The following is a 23,647-nucleotide window of genomic DNA, read 5'->3' on the forward strand; positions in this document are numbered from 1 at the left end:
AGAAGTTGAAAGCTGGCCGATGCTTGCATTGTGATTTCACATCCATAAACAAGTATTCGATAATATCGTCATTAAACGTTTTGCGTGGCTTGCCAACCCAGTGTCGAGTGTTGAGACGGTGCGGGAGAGAGGGAGAGAGAGAGAGAGAGAGAGTGCTGCGGGGAGGGAGGCAGGCAGTCGGACGTGCCTCCAGCACCTGGACAGTTCGCGCAGGCAACGAGGCAGTGTCTCGCGAGCCCGCGAACACGGCGGTGCGGTGCGGTGCGTGGTCGGCCGGGAGTGCTCGTGTCGCCCACGTGACCTGCGGTGTCCCTGGACCTGCCCCTGCTAGAGCGTCCGTCACGTCACACTCCCGCGGGATGCACCTCCTCGGAGTCCGCGCTGCGAGCACTCGTGAGTTTGTGACGAGTCAATTACCTACGTGTCACCCGGCCATTCAGTTCTTATTAACAAGTGCTTTTCAAGGAAAATGGGGCTCAATATGGCATATTGCAAAGTCATAATTGGTGAACAAAGGCAGTTATATTTTGCGAAAAAAAATTGGATAGTTGAGAGTAGAAGGGGAACATTGAGCGCCCCACTCCTCAAACGTTAGTGAAGCGACGTTACATGTTGCTCTTTTTTTTTTACGCTGCAAACGACAAAGAGTTTCCTTTTAAACCTGTTCTTTCATTACTAGATTACACTGAAGATATGCACACCCGTGAATAAAGGTAAATTTTCAAAGTATTACACGTGTTTCTTATATATATACACACATACATACACACACATCAAAACACTTTAACTGCTTCTTACGCCACCGGTTGTTGTATTGATTTGCATACAGTAACAGTATTTCCATTGGCCGAGCCACTAGACGACAGAGCTGTCATCGTCGAGTATAGCCAATAAATAGAGGCGTATACAGATTTTCCTATAACTCAACGTCACGCCGAGAACAGACGATAGGCCAATTATTTACGGTTCTGATTTAAAAATAATAATAATAAAAGATCGTATGTAACTCAGTACACGTAATAGAAGTGACACATGTTTGGCAATTCAAACCTCGACTCAGTTCTTGCTCTCTTTATATCTCTTTGGCGCCAAAAAGAATTCCAAACAATGTTTCATAAAAACTTTGCGTTAAAATTCAGCTTTGTTATTGTAATTTAAATTTTACTCTCGCCGCGCCCAAAGAAGTTTACTTCAGAAATATTTAGTTACACGGCTAAATCAATACTCATAAACACTATTTATACAATAATAAACTCAAACCCTGGTGTGTTTGCCCTCTGCCCAAATACCCCCTTACTAGATGCCCGCAAGCCGGGTGGCGTCAGGCGCAGGCGGGTTCCTACCGCCGCGACCCGCCTATCCCTGCAGTATGGCAGGGTTCAACCTGAGCCGCACGCCACCACGTGGAGCCCGTCCAAGGCTTCAGGGTCTGACAAGTTCTCTGCACCGTCCGCATCCTATTCTCCATCCGTCCCCATCGCACTCAAAGAAGTTTCACTTCAAAAATGGTCAGTTTTTTGAGTTACATCTTTATTTCCCAAAAGTTTTAAAATATCCCATATCGCCCAAATTATTTTATACCATGTCTACACATTTTTGTTACGCGATCATGAATAAACAAACTTTTGAAAATATTTCAAAATATAATAAAAAATGCTATATTTTTTCGAGAAAAAAATCCTTTGAGGACTTATGCGGAAAAAATCTTTCATCGGGTACATTTGACTACTCATCCTGTAAATAAAAGAGAGCATGTAACGCAGTACATGTGAAAGAAGTGAAACTTCTTTGGCTATTAAAACCTCGACACGTACGTATATCGTAAGGGGTAAAACGGCAGAGAGAGAGAGAGAGAGAGAGAGAGAGAGAGAGAGAGAGAGAGAAAGAAGACTTTTTAAAAATAAATATGAATTAACAAATTTACTACTCACTTTAAAATAACAGCTCGGGGTATCAATAATTATTGATAAATTAATATTGATTGAGTAACAATAGATAGGTATTACTCACTGTTGAAATATCCACACGCTTAAGAAAATTTTGTTTAGTAAATATCAAAGATAGGATTGATTATAATCAATTAGTTTTATATTCAATTTTATATTATGTATATGTTACATGTGAGGGAGCATTCTAATAGACTGATATTGTAGTTCTGCAAATAAAACACTATCGATGAGTTATTATACAACATATTATGTTAATAGGCTACATATACTACTGCAATGCTTTCATTGGCACTGATAATACGCAGGGACCAGCAGCCAGAAACTCTGACCTCTGTGCCATTAGGATGAGTAATAAGCAGGGAACAGCTGGCAGAATCTGTAACCACTGTGCTATTAGGATGAGCGATAAGCAGGGAACAACAGACAGAATCTGTAACCACTGGGCCATTAGGATGAACGATAAGCAGGGAACAGCAGGCAGAATCTGTAACCATTGGGCCATTAGGATGAGCGATAAGCAGGGAACAGCAGGCAGAATCTGTAACCACTGTGCCATTAGGATGACCGATAAGCAGGGAACAGGAGGCATAATCTGTAATCTCTGGGCCATTAGGTTGGGCAATAAGCAGGGAACAGCAGCCATTACTTGACACCATGCTACTCTTTACAATCCTGTACTGGACCAGTCACGCGTCATATGTTCACTAGCTGTTGCCTCATTTAGCCATCTTTCAGCTTATGTGCTTTCCGAGTGCTATCCTTTCGAACTCGTCACGAGTTACGCCATGCAGTGATAAGACACATTCAAGTGAAACCTACACTTCAGTGTAATAAGCATTCCAACCTGTCCGGAAATCACATTGTTAGTAATCATTAGATACACATAATTAGAATATTCGGGTTATTTTTCCATGAAAATTTAGGTTAAATATGTTTTTACACTATAATGACTTCTTTGATTGATCACTAAATACTTGATTTGGCTTGAAGGACTAGATGAAAATGACCAACACCCTGTAACAGTTACATATACATGGCGATGTATCTAATACTATTAAACGAGCAATTTTTGTTTGTCTATACTATTATAAAACTGTATCCGTCTGCTTGTTTGTTCGAGTTTCACGCAAAAACTAATGTACCTATTTTTATGAATCTTTTTGTGTTCAAAAGTTTATTTTTTGACTTAAAAACTTGTACATGTTATAAATATATATCTAAAACACGAGAACAGCTTGAAAGAAATGAAAGATTAGTTTGTGTTAAAACAAACATAGCGTCAAAGATATTTTAAAGGTTCTATGAAGAGTTACGAACGAGGCGATATCTTTTTAACACCTTTTTTATTAGCTTCACTTGTAACTAACTATGTAATCAATTCTTGAAAGTTGATTTCACCTACTTCTACTTGTCTTATCGATTTGAAACTTTGCGAGTCTATGTAATCCGGATGACAATACATACTTCTATCACTTTAACCTGAAGAGAGAGGGTGGGAGGGTCATAGGGGCATAAACCCGCTACTTTCGAGCTATGGGGAAAAACCACTACTTTCTATCTATGTGCAATAACCATGCTTTTTGTGTTTTTATGAGGCCAGGGCATGGAAAATTCGCCGGTGGTCAACTGCCCTCATCCCCTCCTCCCATCAAGTGGACAACACTCAAAATTCCAAACATTTCCCAAATTGATTCTCTTTCGATTTGGAGTGTTTCCGATCCAAGAGGCCAGGGCACGGTGTAAAAATATTCCCGGGGTTCGATTCCCCGAGGGGAGGTCATTTGCCCCCAATTTTTCGAAAGCCAGGAAAATTAAAGTACGTGGATTTTGTCGTGTTCTCGAGGAATTCGGTCACCCACGGATGGGTTTTGATTGGGGGGAAGGGGGGGGGGGGGTGTGGGTGGATGGTTTTTTTTATCTTCGAAATTTTCTGAACTCTGAAAATTAATTATGTGGATTATTATGAAGTCGGACGTCGATGGGACCACCTCCCCCCCCCCCCTTCCCGGTGTGTCGAGAAGAGGTTGTGATGACTGAAAGTTTCAACGAAATGTTAATTTTCTCAAAAAATAAAAGTGTTTACTGGACCGCTCTTCAAGTCTAACGCGTGCTTTCGTTCGCCGAACTACACAAAATGGTTTTCAACGACTGTGTTTTGTTGACCGTTTCTATTATACCATGTGATTGTGTCACACATGTCTAACATGTGCTATGTGGTGTATTGCGAGCATCGAAGAGAATCGTGTACCGACGCCCAACGAATGTCTCATCCTTTTGTTGTAGAACCGATGACATACAATAATTTCATTTGTTGAGCTGTAGAACGGAGTGGGAGGGGTCAGAGGGGGCAAAAAAGAAACTATTTCGAGCTATGGACAATAACTACGCTTTTTGTACATACGTGAGGCCGGGGCATGGTAGGAAATTTGCTCGAAGTCAATAAACCCTCCACCTCCCTCACCATTCTCTTTAGATTTGCAGTGTTTTCGAGACATTCGAGGACCTAACCCCGTTCAGGTGGGAGGTCATTTGCTCCCTGATATTTTAAAAGTCGAGAAAATTGAAGTACGTCGCTTCCAAGGCCTTCGGGCACCATCGGACCCCTTCGCGGGGTGGGGGTCAATTACCCCCCAAAATTTTCGGAACATCGAAAATTGACTTTGTGGTGCATTTCGAGTAATTTATAAAAAATTGAAAAATAATTCAATATAAACTAAAAAGTAAAAAATAAAATTTTATTAAAAAAACTTAAGAACTCACTTGGATTGCTCCATGAAATAAAAAGTATATATATATATATTAAATTTTAAGTAATTGGTTCAACAGCAATAGAATGAACTACGACTCTATATAATTTTTTTTAATAAGCTTAAAATAAGAATCAAGTAATAAAGAAAACGATTAATTTTAATTAAATAAAAGCGTGGGGTGCTCTCTTCCTTCATTTCATAATGACTCTTCTTAAGAATAGTCATTAGTGGTAGAAAATTTAAATAACTGATATCAAGCATGCATCGCTCTCTTATTTTATTTTTATATTGACTATCCTAACGAATATACATTAGTGATATTAAATTAAAGACAACTGATATCAAGCATCTCACGCTCTTTTTATTTTAATTGTTTTAATTATTACTTGATTCTTATTTAAAGCTTATTAAAACTTAACTTTATACAGATTCATAGTTCAGTCTGTCGCTGTTGAACAAATTACTTAAATTTGAAGATTTTTTTACTTTTTAATTAATTCAATAATTAAAACGTGTTTTTTTTAAAGGTTTTTAAATCTAATTTTATTATATTTTTAAAACCAAAAGTTGCATTTCAATAGATAGCTTTTTGGTTTTTCTCTAAGTTATAATAATAGCATTGGTTTTTACGGCAAATATCATCTAGAATTGAAAACCGTGAAAACTTAGCAAACAATTATTACGAGACTACAGGATTTATTGGAAGTTGACCTTTGGCTCTCAATTGCTTTCATTTCGGCTGGTTATAATTGGATAGTGGTTTATGTTGTAAAGTAATATACAATTTAAAAATACCGTAAATAAATAAAAAAATACAAATATATGGACAAGCGTTTTCCATTACTCGACAGTGACGTGTAAACGTCTCACCGCAGGAACGAGCGAATTCGTGTGTTCTCGTGTTGCAAATAAGTTGGTTTAGTAATAAACATCTACTATCCGAAGCAAGTCAAGCAGGAGGTAGTAAACCAAGGGCTAATAATGTATAACTGAGAGTTAATAACATTAAAAATAGGGAGAAAATGTAGTCAGCTTTGGTTTGTAAAATAAAATTATATAAACGAATCTAATCAAGTGGGAGCGTGAATTTTTTTTGGGAAATTTGATTTATTAGTGCTAAGCATAACAGTTAATTTACCACAAGTACATAAGATGATTGACACCAGTATTATTTCAAATTAAGATGCGAATGTTTCAAAAATCTCCTAATAATGTAGGTGTCAGTAATGAAATGAAAAAGGGGGAAGTTTAATTTTAATCATGTTGTGCATATAATCAAATTAAATTGAAGAGGAAATGTCAGATATGACAATATTTAAATTAAAGTTAAATGCAAATGAGCGTGTTTCAAAATTGTAAAATAGCCCTTCTCAGAAAAAAAAAATTGGTTGTCTGTAAAGTCGGTTTACGGACGATAGTTTAACGTGACAACGTCATAACAAAACATTGATGAAATGATTGATCCAGAAGAAAATGAAATATCATATTCGGCCTGAGACTGAGCCGTAATAGGTTTTTGCAACCAAACCATTTAGGCATTAAAAATATTATATTCTTTGAGAAAGAATTTTTTTTTTAATTTTTCTAATTTTTGTATGATAAAATCTACCTCTGCATACTTTTATGAATAAAATTGAATCATTTTTATTGAATTATCACTATTTTGTATGGATACAAAGGAGTGAAATGAAATGTACAATTTAATTGATGAATTTACTTTTATTTGCATTCATTAATTCAAATATATTTATTACTTTTGTAGTGTCGCGCGCACCGTTTTTATTTTTACAAGTACAAAAAAAAAAGTATCGCCGTGGCCGGGATTCGATCAGTTAATCTTTGGATATGTAGTCAGTTATGCTAACCGCACAGCCAAGAGGCCACATTGAAAGCAACACTTTCAGATGTTATATATAAGATGTATATTTATAAAAAATTTGTTTTGTGTTGTGGAAGTTTTAAAAACGTATGTAGTCCACCCGTTTTTATAACACGATTTTATAACAAATACGCATCCCAAATACACCAAACTTATTTATAATGTGTTACAATAATTTTTAAAACACTGTGCAAAAGATCCCGGGTGTAATTTAAATTATTATGTGTAACTGTAAAACACTATTGTTCGTTAAAAACATATTTGAATATTCAAAATTGCTTTTAAATAACCGTACCGATTGTGCTGAAAATCGGTGGACGATCGTTAAATTACATAATATTAATAATTCAAACGACGAAAATATGATTGAAAAGTCAAATCGATTGTTGTTCCAATCGAGTGGAAGAGAGATGCCACGCATGCGTACAATGAGCATAGCAGGAGACATCCGTAGTGGGACATCCGTAGTGGGACAATGTGCGTTACGGGACACTTTTTCGTGCGTGCAGCTGGCGTTCATCGATTTATTAGACGTTGTCACGTCAAAAAAAAAAAGAGACAAGTGTGATTTCATCAAGGTAATATATCTCCGAACACACTAAAAAGAGAGTTATAAAATCGGCGTACTGGAATATATTCAAAATTAATGAACATTACTATTTACTACAGCAAGAGGGGTGATGATCGAGTGATTAGAACATTCAACCTCCCCCCCCCCCACACAAAAAAAAAAGGTGACCCCCGGTGGAGTCGAACACGGATTTTCGCAAGTGGGAAATGTGACGGATGATGCCATGGCTTGTGGGTTTTCTCGGGGTACTCCAGTTTCCCGTACCAATTTATATCCCATATCATCTACCCTCATGTCATTCCATCCATGCAGACCCTGCCTCAGGCGGGACACTGTGCGTCGATTCTCGAGGTGCTTTTTACAACCTTACAAATTTCAACCTTATATAGTTTTGTTATCAATGAAATCTTCAATATATTTGATATTCAATGTGTTTGTTTTAGTTAAAAATATTAGAATTATTCACAAAAATTTCTAACAGTGGTCCAATATCAGCAATATTATGAAGTTGCCACGAGCGAAGCCGCGGGTTATAAGCTAGTACCTATATCTCTAATACTATTAAACGAGCAATTCTTGTGTGTGTGTATTATATATATACACACACATACATTAGCATCTCGGAAATGGCTCTAAAGTTTGGATGAATATTTGTAGTTTGATTATGTTTTGTTTTTCAAATTTATTTATATAGGAAAAAATGCGATTTTTTTAAAAAAATATATAAATCTTTTCTAAATTGACCCCCCTGGACCAGACCAGACATGTTGTCGAAAGAATGTAGGAAGGCTAACAGTTTCTTGTCTCTCTACTGATTGACCATTAAAGATACTAGTTGTATTAATATAAAGTTATGTTTGGAACATCATTATGTTTGGTGTGAATACTTTTGAATTAGATACTCAACTCAAGTTGTGATGTTAAATTAGATTATCAACAACAGATGGCACTCGCATCCAATAGCAATACAATTTTATTGTGTTAAGAAATCAACATGTATTTTTAGCTAAGTGTTTCTTTGTAATCTTTGGTTATATGTGTATTTGTTAGCCAACGCGTGCACTTCAAAATTACTACGAAACTTTCAAGAAAAACGTTTCAATTTAATTAAACTTCACGCAGCAAAGACTCATCTCAAATAAATCTCGAAGAAAATCATCCCAACCATGTTTCTCGATCTTCTCCCAGTCAAGAAACATTTCAAGAAAACCTGGATGAAAATCGATATAATCAGGTTTATATTCAAGAAACACTGCCATTAGCTCGACCCATGCGTGCTACAAAAGTAAGATACTTACAAAAATTATCTATCATTATAAGTGAAGAAAGATCCTATGATTTAATTGTTCACGAGATCGTAATCGATTGTGTGAGTCATTACGTGCGGCCAGTGAAAGTGTTGAACATCATGAATAAGTCTAGAAGACCGACGACGGCGAGCGTCACATAGTATTGTCACTGAAAGTAATGAACAACATGAGCACTAGTTAGAATAACAGAATACGTCGAGGCACAAGATGGCGTAGAGCTTTAGAAATGAATTATTTATCAACATATAAATGCGCCGTTAGTGCAGATGTACCAAATCACACCTTATGACCATTTGAAGTTTGTTGTTTCCACTGTGGTGCATTGCATTTTCTTGAATGAACGTGTTTCTAATCGTATAAAGAGAAATTATTTTGGTGACGGCTGTTTGCACGGACGAATTTTAACGAAGCCAAAACATTTTCAAATTAATTATTAGGTCAGTTTTTGAAGGGTCACGCACATTCGGAAGAATTTCACAGAAAAATAAGAAACATAAACGCATCTTTTCCGCTAGCATTCTTCAATGTGGAAGATGACATAACTATAAATAGCCATGGCATTCATAGTTTTTACTGTCGCGGACAAGTATGACTATGACAGCACATCTCACACAAAACGTTGAGGGTGTCTTTGAGCGGACATTGTACGGCCAACTATGCTTTTTAGAACCTGAAGATTCTATAAGGTAAAGAGTTAATCATCAGCTTAATTCCGAAATAAGTACCTAAGGTGGAGTTACTGAAGTACGTTATTCGAGCGCACAATAGTTATGTATAGGAATACCTAATGATGCTAGAAGTAGAGGAGGAAATTAATCTGCTAACTTCTGCTCAAGGAATACCTCCACCATACGTTAAAATTTTATTTAGAATGCCAGAGCAGGCTGATCGCAAAAGCTTTAATATACCCGCCTGCAGTGAGATTTGTGCAGTGTTTACACGTAATGCTGATTAAAGCTTTCCAGATAACGAAATGACTGTTCATCAGCGTATTAAAACATTGTCCATTTAAAGAATATTGATAAGCGAGTCAAGCCATTTACTTATCCATTATTTTACCCGGCTAGCACGGATGGTTATAGTACAGATTTGCAGCTGCAGACGCCATATGCTACCGCAGTCATTTAACTCGGCTTGAGCTGGCACAATACTGACTATCATTTCGACCCGAAATCATTAAATTTAATGTGAATGCATCATCAAAAGAAGGACCCGATGTACGGCAAATTTCATTTAATGCACTTAGTTTCGATCGCAGGTTATTTCAACAATATTTAGTGGACACGTAATTCGTGTAGAGCGTGACCATATAAAAAAAAAAAAAAAAATATCTAATCAAAACGAGATTCTCGCAGAAAAATATACGGGAGTTACCCGTTTCATTAATGAACAGGCAGAAAAAAATGCCACAGTTGGTGAAAAGATTATTTTACCTTCTTCGTTTCCTGGTTTGACAAGATAGTGCACGAAGAATTTTAAAGTTGCAATGGCTATTGTTCGACGTCTTGGTTCTCCTGTTTCTTTATCACCATGATCTCGAATTCTAACTGGCCAAAAAGAAAACGGGTATTGGAATTAAATTTAGAGAATGCGACAAACTTGGAGCATATTCACACAGAATCGTCCTGATAACGTAGCTGAACTTGCCAAGTTGAAATTTGACCAAATAATAGAAGATTTTGATAAAAAAAAAAAAAAAACAGATCTTTGGAAAGTTTCTGCTTTTGTGGGTACCTACTATAGAATTTCAGAAAATAGGATTGTCACATACGCATTTACCTGTCATTATGACATCTAATGACAAGATTCATCAACCAGATCACGAAGACTTGATTTCATCTAAATTACCCGGACATCATGACTTTGAGTTAAGAGAACTCGTACTCAAATGGATGATTCACAACCCACATGGAGAGTTAAATCCTAACGTAACGTGAATAATAATAATAAAAAAGGAATAGTAAAGTATCGATTCGACTTTCCTAAATCCTTCCAGGAAGTAACATCTTTAATAGATTATGTAAAAACCAAACTACCGACGACGCTACAACCCACAGTTGGATACCCAAAGTTCCCGATTTTCACATGAACAAGGTGTTTATCAGAGACATAAATGTTCGTTGTACAACCAGACAACGCAAATTAATTAAAAAAAAATTCAACTACCATATCAACGTTGAGTATGTAGGGAGTATTTTGGCAGTGAAATTTTTTTATAAATATATTTATAAAGTACACGAGTAGGTGTATTTGGTTCATATCGTGGCACCGGAGGCCACTTGGATTACGTCACTTCCTGCGGCCATATTTGATAACGTCACTTCCTGCGGCCATCTTGGATTACGTCACTTCCGGCCGCCATCTTCGATCCGCCATCTCTAAATCGAGTGCCCCACTCACTCATGATGAAATATTCGTCACAGTCGCCATATCGATTTTTTTCTGTTCCGCTGACGGCCGCCATCTTGGATACCGTTGACTTTGTTTCTGTTGTTTGTTAATAGAGAGCGCCAGCATCGCTCTTTATTTTTTTTTCTGTTCCACTGGTGGCCGCGATCTTGGATACCGTCGACTTTGTTTCTGCTATTTGTTCCTAGAGAGCACCAGTGTCGCTCTGTCTTATCACATAAGGCCGATGTTCCATTACCTACCATAGCTATTATGGTCCTTATCGACATATTAAATTTAATTTTTTATGCAAAATACATTGGAAGCGCTGTGATTCGACCCATCGCAGCTCTGATCTATAGGTTGGAAAACATACGCCTTTAACCGCACCGCCATCGAGACATTTACCAGACTGAGAATTAAATAAGGTATATATAAAAATAACATGCATATTCGGACTTGTAATTTTTTTTTAATTTGAAGTAATAATATTATCACATGATAGAGACAGAACCAGCATTTTGTATTAAGACGTAACTGTTGCAATTCGCATTACGGTCACCATCTTGAAAATCCATAAATTCAATGCTAGAAATTCCGGAAAAATTCCAAAAAAATATCTTGAACATTGCCTAATTCAAATGTTTAGTAATTTAAATTATTTCGGTCCTTGGTTCGATTTACCGTGAGAGTAAACCAGTAATTTATTAATATAATAAAAAAATTCTTAATAAAAAGAAATACAAACGTTTGACACCACACCCGACATTTTGAATTATGTCACCACTGTATAAATTATTGATACGGATGCCATCTTGAAAATCTTTAATTATTATCCGTTTTTAATGAAAAATAGTTCAAAATTAACAAAAAAATTAACTTATTTGAATACTTATTGATCATTTTGATTCCCATCCTTGATTCGAAACCGGTAAGAGCAAAAAGATACAAAAAACCAACAGATCCTTCCTCCATGGAAGCTACCTAGACTGACCTCACACCACCAATACCAAGGTATATATATATATATATATATATATATATCATCAACTGGTATGACGTCACTTGATGTAAGTTTTTGGACATACGCCATTGCTAAGAACTTTTTCTGTTGAAGAAAAACTAAAAATAAAAAATAAATTAATAAATCCCAAAAAAGACACAAAAAAAACAACACAAAATTAAGCAAAAAATTGCTGTTGTCAACAAGGATATAAACACCACAAAATAATCCGTAACAGGAATATGGTCAACAAAACAAAGAAAAAACAAAATGTACTAAGAGAACGAAAAAAACCCACAAATGATGACGACACAGAAATATTGAACCCAAAAATTTTAGCACAACGGTTGAAACGAAACAAAAACACGACAAAACGAAAAGACGAAACAAACACAATAGTTTTCCAAAACAGAATAAAGCGATAAAAAAAAAACCCCCACAAATGATGACATTGAACCCAAAATAATTCCGCAAAAACAGTTGAAACGAGACAAAAACACGACAAAACGAAAAGGCGAAACGAACACAATAGTTTTACCAAAACAGAAACAAGCGACGTGCTCTTAGTACATTTTGTTTTTTCTTTGTTTTGTTGACCCTATTCCTGTTACGGAATATTTTGTGGTGTTTATATCCTTGTTAACAACAGCAAATTTTGCTTAATTTTGTGTTTTTTTGTGTTTTATGGGATTTATTTATTTTTTATTTTTAGTTTTTCTCCAACAGAAAAAGTTCTTAGCAATGGCGTATGTCCAAAAAATTACACCAAGTCATGGACTCCCATTGCACAAATCTTTCAAAAATAATATGGTATGACGTCATGTCCGCCAACTTGTCTTCGTCCGCTGAAGGCCGCCATCTTGTTTTCGTCTGCTAGAGTGTGCTGGCGACATGTTAATATAATTTTCTGTTCACCATAACTTTGACCTCGACTGTTGGCATTGAACTTTGACCATAACCTTGAAATTTGACTTGAACCTTCAAATATGTCCTTGATCTTGAAATATGATCTTGACCTTGAATTTTACCTTGACTTTGAACTTAAAACTTGAACTTGAAATTTGACTTTGACCTTGACGACCATCATGGATCCGACATTTTATGTTCAGTACATGCTACCAGGAGCTACCACCTCCTAGATGACATTGTCACCATCATGTTTTCGTCTGCTGGAGGACACCATCTTGTGTGTGTACTCGTCTTACCATCATAATCATCATTACCATCATGCTAGTTTTATTCTAACCTGCTAGAGTGCAGAAATCATTTATTATCACTGAGGTGCACACCATCTTGAAATTTGGGCGCCAAATAGGAATCGTGTAATTATTTAGATAGAAATTCGGGAAAAAAATCCTAAATTCATTAAATAAATGTGCAATAAATAAACTTATTGATTTGACGAATCCTAATCTTGGTTCGATCCCTGGGCAATGTAGAACATCTTAATTTTATGTAAAAAATGTATCATTTTCAATAAATAATGAAAAATACGTAAAAGAAACATAGTTTCCAAATCAACCATCATCCTATAATCCATTATGGCCACCATCTTGGATATTTGTATTTATTGACCTAGAAATTCGGGAAAGATTCCAAAATTCACCGAAAAAATAACTCATTAATTTACATATTGAATCGAAGGATTCCTGTCATCTGTTTGCTTCTTGACCAGTGACAAGTGTAACTAAATATTAAATAAATTATTTATTTTGGTTTCCATTACCTATCACGGAGTTTATCAATCATTCACTCTACGAAAAACAACTCAAGACAATATACAGCAATGTTAGACGAATTAAATACGCTGTCGATAAGGCTAACAACAAGTCTAGTTTTTGATACTTAGAATAAATAACCTTTAACATGTTCATGTACAAAAACATCCATACATATACACCAAGTGTCTTCGGACTGAGAGACCGGGTCATGAACAATGTCAGACATATAGACCATGAACACGCAGTACACGCAATGACTACGCATCGTTCACGCTGGTCAAGCATTTAATGAAAACGAAGCACGTTTGGACGGAAATACTACAAAACGAAAGGTCATTTAACGAAAAGGAGGTGCATTCTCTCATTCACTCAACTCGGTAGGTAGCGATCGTCAATGATAAGTTTGGATATAATGTCTCCAACAGTCTATGAATCCAACAGTTTTTACTTCCAAAAGTCATTGGCTCCAACAGTCATTGGCTCCAACTGTCCTTTGCTTCAACAGCTCCAATGATATTTGGCTAGAATTCTACGAGTCTAAGAGGCTATGAGGTTACAAGGCTATGAGTCTACAAGGATATAGCAGGTTACGAGTTATACATGGCTGCGAGACTGCATGACTAAAAGGCTGCGTGGCTACGAAACTACATGGCTATGAATCTACGTGGATACAAGTCTTCTCGGTTCCAAATGACTGCGAGGCTACATGACTACAAGGCCACTTGGCTACAAAGCTTCAATTCTACTAGTCTACAAGACTCCTCCAACTGCCTACTAGTCTACAAAGCTCCAACTTCTCCAGTAACATTATGTTAAAAGATTACAAGGCTACTTGGTCACGTAGCTACAAGTCTACGAGGCTACTTGGTTACGTAGCTACAAGTCTACGAGGTTCCAAAGCATCATGAATACGCGACTACGAGCCATGAGGTTACGTGACTACGTGACTACGAGACTACAAGTTTACGAGACTGCGAGGCTACAGAGCTACGAAACTTCCAGAACACAAGCCTACGAGACTGCGGGGATACAGGACTACAAGTGGACTCAGGTACATGGTTTCGTAGTTACAAGTCTACGAGGCAACTTGGTTACGTAGCTACAAGGCTACGAGACTCCAAGGAATCATGACTACGCGACTACGAGCCACGAGGTTACGAGACTACGTGACTACGAGTCTACAAGTGTACGAAACTGCGAGGCTACTAAGCTACGAAGCTTCTAGAACACAAGGTTACAAGACTCCGAGGATACAGGACTACAAGTGTTAATGAGTACTTGGTTACGCAGCTACAAGTCTACGAGGATATTTGGTTAGGTAGCAAAAGTCTACATAGCTCCATGGCATCATGACTACGCGACTAAGAGCCATGACGTTACGAGACTACGTGACTACGAATCTACAAGTTTACGAGACTGCGAGGCTACACAGCTACGAAGCTTCTAGAACACAAGGTTTCCCGACTGCGAGGATACAGGTCTACAAGTCTACATGAGTACTTGACTACGAAGCTGCAAGTCTACAAAGCTCCAATTGCTGCATCTTTTTTTGGTTGAATTTTCTCTTTGGCTCCAACAGCTGTAACATCATTATGTTATAGAATTACTAGGCTACTTGGTTACGTAGCTACAAGTCTACAAGGCTCATATTGGCGCATCTGTTTTCAACGGAATTATCTCTTTTGTTCCAACTGCTCCAACAGTATTATGTTATCAGATTACAAGGTTACTTGGTTATGTAGCTTTAATATATTAATATATTATTTTTTATTGTTATTTGGAAATGTTTTATGTGATTTTTTGATATCGAAGAAATGCCTGTGTCATTTTTCTACGTGTGCTCCCGATTATTCTTGTCAATATTATGATGGTTTTCTCTGTGTGCTCCGGGTTTGCTTTTGAGAAACAGATTTAAGCATGAAGGATTTTTTACTTAATGAGTCATGTTTTTTATTCAGAGTTAAATTTAATTATATTGAATCTCTGCTACTAAATCATCACTTGTAATATTTTTATCAGGTGGAATTCAAACGAAAATACCATTACTCAGTCATATATAATAATAAGCTCTGAGACATCTGGGAATCACTAATAAGCAAGACCAACTTCTTTCTCCTCGGTGCTTAGCGAAGCCATCCTTCTTTTGCGATCGTTAGTGAGCATCCTGCATCCCACATAAAATAACTAAATAATATTTAACTGTAAGCAGAATGTGGTGTCATCTGTTGCCAAGAATCGACACTACTTTAAACAAGTTATTTTGCATGAGATAAATTAACTCTCACCACTGAATGGTGCAATTCTAGTCAGTTAGAGCCAAGTAGTCTCGAAGCCACGTAGCCTCGTGTCCTGGAAGCTTCGTAGCTCTGTAGCCTCGCAGTCTCGTAAACTTGTAGACTGGTAGTCACGTAGTCTCGTAATCTCATGGCTCGCAGTCGTGTAGTCATGATGCCTTGGAGCCATGTAGACTTGTAGCTACGTAACCAAGTAGCCTTGTAGATTTGTAGCTACGTAACCAAGTAGCCTTGCAATGTTATAACATAATGATGTTGAAGCAGTTAGAGCCAAACAGAAATTTCAGCCGAAGATAGATGCAGCAATTGGAGATTTGTAGACTTGCAGCTTCGTAGTGAAGTACTCATGTAGACTTGTAGTCCTGTATCCTCGCAATCTCGAAACCTTGTGTTCTAGAAGCTTCGTAGCTTTGTAGCCTCGCAGTAGGTATAGTAAACTTGTAGATTCGTAGTCACGTAGTCTCGTAACCTCATGGCTCGTAGACGCGTAGTCATGATGCCTTGGAGCATCGTAGACTGGTAGCTACGTAACTAAATAGCCTCGTAGACTTGTAGCTATGTTACCAAGTACTCATGTAGACTTGTAGTCCTGTATCCTCAAAGTCTCGTAAACTTGTAGTCTCGTAGTCACGTTGTCTCGTAACCTCATGGCTCGTAGTTGCGTAGTCATGATTCCTTGGAGCATCGTAGACTTGTAGCTAAGTAACCAAGTAGCCTCGTAGACTTGTAGCTACGTGACAAAGTAGCCTTGTAATCTTTTAACATAATGTTACTGGAGCAGTTGGAGCTTTTTAGACTCGTAGGCAGTTGGAGGAGTCTTGTAGACTAGTATAATTGAAGCTTTGTAGCCAAGTGGCCTTGTAGCCATGTAGCATCGCAGTCTTGTAACCTTGTGTTATAGAAGTTTCGTAATTCTGTAGCCTCGCAGTCTCGTAAACTTGTAGACTCGTAGTCACGTAGTCTTTTAACCTCGTGGCTCATAGTCGCGTATTCATGATGCTTTGGAACCTCGTAGACTTGTAGCTACGTAACCAAGTAGCCTCGTAGACTTGTAGCTACGTGACCAAGTAGCTTTTTAATCTTTTATCATAATGTTACTGGAGAAGTTGGAGCTTTGTAGACTAGTAGGCAGTTGGAGGAGTCTTGTAGACTAGTAGAATTGAAGCTTTGTAGCCAAGTGGCCTTGTAGTCATGTAGCCTCGCAGTCATTTGGAGCCGAGAAGACTTGTATCCACGTAGATTCATAGCCATGTAGTTTCGTAGCCACGCAGCCTTTTAGTGATGCAGTCTCGCAGCCATGTATAACCCGTAACCTGCTAGATCCTTGTAGACTCATAGCCTTGTAACCTCATAGCCTCTTAGACTCGTAGCATTCTAACCAAAATATTATTGGAGCTGTAGAAGCAAAGGACAGTTGGAGTCAATGACTGTTGGAGCCAATGACTTTGGGATTCAAAAAACTGTTGAAGTCAATGACTGATGGAGACAATATCTATTGGAGCCAATGACTTTTGGAAGTAAAAACTTTTGGATTCATAGACTGTTGGAATCATTATATCCTAACTTATTATAGACGAACGCTACCTACCGAGTTGAGTGAATGAGAGAATGCACCTCCTTTTCGTTAAATGACCTTTCGTTTTGTAGAATTTCCGTCCAAACGTGCTTCGTTTTCATTAAATGCTTGACCAGCGTGAACGATGCGTAGTCATTGCGTGTACTGCGTGTTCATGGTCTATATGTCTGACATTGTTCATGACCCGGTTTCGCAGTTCGAAGACACTTGGTGTATATGTATGGATGTTTTTGTACATGAACATTTTAAAGGTTATTTATTCTAAGTATCAAAAACTAGACTTGCTTGTTAGGCTTATCGACAACGTATTTAATTCGTCGAACATTGTCGTATATTGTCTTGAGTTGTTTTTAGTAGAGTGAATGATTGATAAACTCCACGAATGGTAATGGAAACCAAAATATATAATTTATTTATTATTTAGTTACACTGGTCACTGGCCAAGAAGCAAACAGATGACAGGAATCCTTCGATTCAATATGTAAATTAATTAGTTATTTTTTCGGTGAATTTTGGAATCTTTCCCGAATTTTTAGGTCAATAAATACAAATATCCAAGATGGTGGCCATAATGGCTTATAGGATGAGGGTTGGTTTGGAAACTATGTTTCTTTTACGTATTTTTCATTATTTATTGAAAATGATATATTTTTTACATAAAATTAAGATGTTCTACATTGCCTAGGGATCGAACCAAGAATAGGATTCGTCGAATCAATAAGTTTCTTTATTGCATATTTATTTAATGAATTTAGGATTTTTTCCCCGAATTTCTATCTAAATAATTACACGATTCCTATATGGTGCCCAAATTTCAAGGTTGGGCACCTCTGTAATAATAAATGATTACTGCACTCTAGCAGGTTAGAATAAAACTAGCATGATGGTAAAGATGGTTATGATGGTTTGACGAGTACACAAACATGATGGTGTCCTCCAGCAGACGAAAACATGATGGTGACAATGTCATCTAGGAGGTTGTAGCTCCTGGTAGCATGTACTGAACATAAAATGTCGGATCCATGATGGTCGTCAAGGTCAAAGTCAATTTTCAAGTTCAATTTTAAAGTTCAAAGTCAAGGTAAAATTCAAGTTCAATATCAAATTTGAAGGTCAAACTCAAAGGTCAAGGTCAAAGTTGAAGGTCTAATTTCATGGTCAAAGTTTAAGGTAAAGGTCATATTTCAAGGTTATAGTTCAAAGATCAAGGTCAAAGTTCAAGGCCAATGGCAATGTTCAAGTTCAAGGTTAAAGTTCAGGGTCAAAGTCAAATTCAAGATCATGGTCAAATTTCAAGGTCAAGGTGAAAGTTCAATTTCCAGGTCAAATTTCAAGGTCATGGTCAATGTTCAATGCCAACAGTCGAGGTCAAAGGTATGGTGAACAGAAAATTATATTAACATTTCGCCAGCACTCTAGCAGACGAAAACAAGATGGCGGCCTTCAGCGGACGTAGACAAGGTGGCGGACATGACTTAATACCAGTTGATGATATATATATACCTTGGTATTGGTGGTGTGAGGTCTGTCTAGGTAGCTTCCATGGAGGAAGGATCTGTTGGTTTTTTGTATCTTTTTGCTCTTACCGGTTTCGAATAAAGGACGGGAAACGATATGATCAATAAGTATTCAAATAAGTTAATTTTTTGTTAATTTTGAACTATTTTTCAATAAAAACGGATACCTAATAATTAAAGATTTTCAATATGGCATCCGTATCGATAATTTATACAGTGGTGACATAATTAAAAATGTCGGGTGTGGTGTAAAACGTTATTATTATTTTTTATTAAGAATTTTTTTAAATATATTAATAAATTACTGGTTTACTTTTACGGGAAATCGAACCAAGGACCGAAATAATTTAAATTACTAAACATTTGTATTAGGCAATGTTTAATAAATTTTTTGGAATTTTTCCGGAATTTCTAGCAGTGAATTTACGGATTTTCAAGATGGTGACCGTAACGCGAATTGCAACAGTTACGTCTTAATACAAAATGCTGGTTCTGTCTCGATCATGTGATAATATTATTACTTCAAATCAAAAAAAATTACAAGTCCGAATATGCATGTTATTTTTATATATACCTTATTTAATCCTCAGTCTGGTAAATGTCTCGATAGCCGTGCGGTTAAAGGCGTATGTTTTCCAACCTATAGATCAGAGCTGCGATGAATCGAATCACAGCGCTTCCAATGTATTTTGCATAAAAAATTAAATTTAATATGTCGATAAAGACGATAATAGCTATCGTAGGTAATGGAACATCGGCCTTATGTGATGAGACAGAGCGACGCTGGCTTTCTCTAAGAACAAACAGCAGAAACAAAGTTTATGGTTTCCAAAATGGCGGCCTCCAGTGGAACAGAAAAAAAATAAAGAGTGATGCTGGTTCTCTCTAGGAACAAACAACAGAAACAAAGTCGACGGTATCCAAGATGGCGGCCGTCAACGGAACAGAAAAAAATCGATATGGCGACTGTGACGAATATTTCATCATGAGTGAGTCGGGCACTCGATTTAGAGATTTGCGAATCTGAGATGGCGGCCGGAAGTGTTGTAATCAAAGATGGCCGCCGGATCCCAGGATCCCCCTACACACTCAGGTGCCACCGTATGAACCAAATACACCTACGTACACGACTGTGCATCCATAAAAGTTTTAGAATAACAAAGAACGTGTATTTATAATGAGGCTAACACATACATTGAAGGATGTGTCACGCCGCCAGAAGCATGTTGGCGGTTATTTGCTTTTGAAATAAATAAAGTCATAGTGTTCAAAGATTGGATATCCACTCACCAGGTCAATATGGGATCTCAAACATGGATCAAGTTCAGAAAGATTTGGCTGATATTGGCCAAAGAAGATCAACTTTGAGGCATATTTTATACATGATAAACATATTAAACAATAGAGAGAACACGACAGTTGATTGATCAATTTGATAATATAGAATATTATTAAAATTATTGGCAGATGCCTGAACATTTCAGATGGGTCGGAAGATCGAGTAAATGGGAGCAAAGACTACATCAATTGCAAGTCATTGGTAGGATTCACAATGTGAATTACATCGCCCAACTGGAGCTATGCCACGTGCGATTGTTCTTATATCTTGTAAATGATGCAACAACTTTCGATGACCTTCGAACTGTTAATGACACTCAGTATCAGACATGTAAGCAAGCCTGCTTAGCGCGTGGTTTAGCCTACGACGATCAACAATGGATAGAAGAGTTACGAAGAATCTGCAATATCTAAAATGTCTGTAGCAATGCATACCCTTATAATACAAGTATTAATTTACAGATCTCCTGAAAACCGAAAACCCAAAGCAACTATGGGAAACATCTAAATAAAATTTAGCTCAAGATTTTATGCACAAAGGCACAAATGGACAGTCTAGAAAATGCAATTAATCGCGCTTACAGAATTATTGCCTATTAATTAAACACTGAAGAAACATAAGACAGATGTTTCCAATACTGGATAGAGACTTTTGGCTTTGAGGGCATTGAGGAATATGATATTGAAGTTAATCAAATTACTCTGCAGTCTTAGGAGAGCAAACATATCAACTAGCCTACTAAGAGGTAAACATATGGAAATCGTTAATGCCATTATTCAAGCTGTAGAAGATACAAATGGTGAAACAAAATGCATTTCTATTAATGGTTAAGGGGATACTGAAAAGATCTTTATCTATAAAACTCTATACCTACTACATGCTCACTGGAAAACAGTGTAAAGTGAAATGTATGGCTTTGACCGGTATTGCTTCTATATTACTACCTAATGGTCTTACTTCTCATAAAACCTTCGGACTGAAAGTACCACTAATACCAGTTTCAAGTATAAAACCTGACTTTTCGAAAGCCAGAAAATTAGCAGAAATAAATATTTTTTTCATGGATGAAGCTCCGATACTTCCAAAATATTGATTACAGAACTTTGATCGACTTTTTCGAGCCATTAGAAATGCTGATCTCCTTTTCGGTGGAAAAGTTATATTTATTGGAGGAGATATTCGCTAATGTCTGACTGTACAGACGCGAGGAAATAAAAACGAGTTATTAGAGCTTTGTATTAAGCGATGTTCCTTATAGTCCCCTTTTAAGACATTTGCACTTGAAGAAAACATCCACATTTATATAGAGAAATGGCAATTTGCTACAGTTAAGCAACGGTGAACTGCCATTAAATACAATGTAAGAAATCGAAATGCCACAAAATATCATTTCAAACAACAATCTAATTGATAAAGTGTTTGGAAACTGCTTTCCCAGTGAAAATTATTAGGGTCTGAAAGACAGAGCGATAGTCTGCCCCTCAATAATGATGTTGACAGAATTCACGGTGCAATATTTGCCAAACTTCCTGGAGAGTACGAAATCTATTATAGTAATGACTTGATGATAGACTAACCTGAAGGAGCACTCAAATTTACAACAGATTGACTTAATAGTGTCAACATTTAAGACTTACCACCACACGAATTGAAATAAAAAAAATAAAACATTAATATGCTGTGCATAATTGAGATACATCAGAAGGTCTATGTAAAGGTGTAAGATTCATTGTGACAAGTCTGTGCAATAACATATTAAAGGCAAAATTCGTTACTAGTGAACAATCCGGCAAAGAAGTACATATACCTACAATCACTTTTGACTCATACAAAGGTCAACTGGGCTGTACCATGCAGCGACACCAATTTCCAGAAAGATCTGCATTTTCCACGACAGTACATAAATCTGAAGGCCAAAATTTTAAATTTGTTGGAATGGACTTAAGATCATCAGTTTTTATTGCATGGCATTTTGCCGAGTAAAGCGACCAAGTACATTAAAAGTATTCCACCCAAATGAAAATTCACGAATACCCGCAACATAGTATGGAAGAAAGTATAAAGTTAAGTTAAAAATCTTATAATTTGGGATAACTGTGAAGTGAAACTGAATAAAAACCACAGTATTGCTGATTATTTAAAATAATTTGTTGAAGAATGAGCATTTACGATTTTCTTTATTTATCCGACTACAGTTCTTATGTCGGTAGGTATGAAGTATAGTGAGGATTGTAGAATGTTAATATTGTTATGAACGCAGACAGCACCGCGACGCACTCCAGGTTCGGAGCTGGCTGGCGGCCCCGCACGGCCACTGACGTCACGCGCCGTCGTCCACTGACGTAAGGCATGATAAGCGTGCCTGGCCGGATAACAAGATCCCCTCGCACTGTCCCGCCTCAAGCCATTGACCCTTTTAGCGGCCTGAATATTCTGCGGGTTTCCCGAGGCCACCACGCGGATTAAACACGCCTTTCTGGACTTTTCGGGCGTCGGGTCGGCCCAAGGTGACGTGAAACTTCCAACCACCCCAGTCAGTTCCAGAAAGTCTGCCAAGAGTATAATAGCAGCGACGCCGGACTAAGCGAGTTCCGAGCGAAGAGAGAAGAGCGGAGCAGCGGGAGTCTCCCCCTCGGGGAGTGATAATGGCGATACCTGCGAGTGAAGGCCTGGCGAGCCAGTCGGGTGCAACGAGCGATATTTTGGACTGTACTGCGGCGCAGTGTGGGTGAGTGTGCGAAGGAATCGGACAGAGGCGGACAGAAGAGCGAGCCACTGTCGAAGCCAACTCCACCCCCCTCCTTAAACCTGTACGTCCCGAGAAGGTAACACATTTATCCTGGCATATTCCCTCAATCGGTCCAAATGTACTACTTTCATCCGTCCCCTCTTTCCACTCTGAATGAGGTAGACCACATAATTTTGGAGCTTCAAGACTTCATAGGGCATTCCCACGCTGCTTGAAGATTATGGCACCTTCCCTTCCTTCGTTGCGGGTTGTACAGCCACACCAAATCGCCCTCCGGAAATCCGATCGAGCAAGCCTTCAGGTTAGCCTTCAAACCTTGTTATTTCCATACCTTGCATTAATGGTTATTAGATAAAAATTTATTTTAACAAAAGTTTTAGTCAATATTTACAAAGTTAACCAAAAATAAGAATGGATTCGGTAGTGTACATGGTAGAGAAGTTTTATTTATTTTCTTACTCCAACCCCAAATTTTTTCAACCCTTGCAAGAATGGTTGGTTTTATCAAAGTTTTTTTACAGAAATAAGTTTGAGATAAAAATTATAAGATTTACAAACAATTTAAATGGATTTGTTAGTGTGCCTAATAAGGGAGTTATTA

General features: G+C 37.4%; 1 protein-coding gene across 1 annotated transcript in view; it reads left to right on the forward strand.

Annotated features, from left to right (window-relative positions):
- Positions 1–344: 344 nt before the first annotated feature.
- The window catches only part of LOC134531350 (uncharacterized), a 29,041-nt gene continuing 5,738 nt past the window's right edge, over positions 345–23,647 (forward strand). Inside the window, exon 1 of the mRNA XM_063367049.1 lies at positions 345–393. Coding sequence (XP_063223119.1) covers positions 360–393 — 34 coding nt within the window. The 5' untranslated portion in view covers positions 345–359. The remainder of the gene's footprint in view (positions 394–23,647) is intronic.

The sequence above is a fragment of the Bacillus rossius genome, chromosome 3, assembly GCF_032445375.1.
Source record: "Bacillus rossius redtenbacheri isolate Brsri chromosome 3, Brsri_v3, whole genome shotgun sequence".
Taxonomy (NCBI): Eukaryota; Metazoa; Arthropoda; class Insecta; order Phasmatodea; family Bacillidae; genus Bacillus; species Bacillus rossius.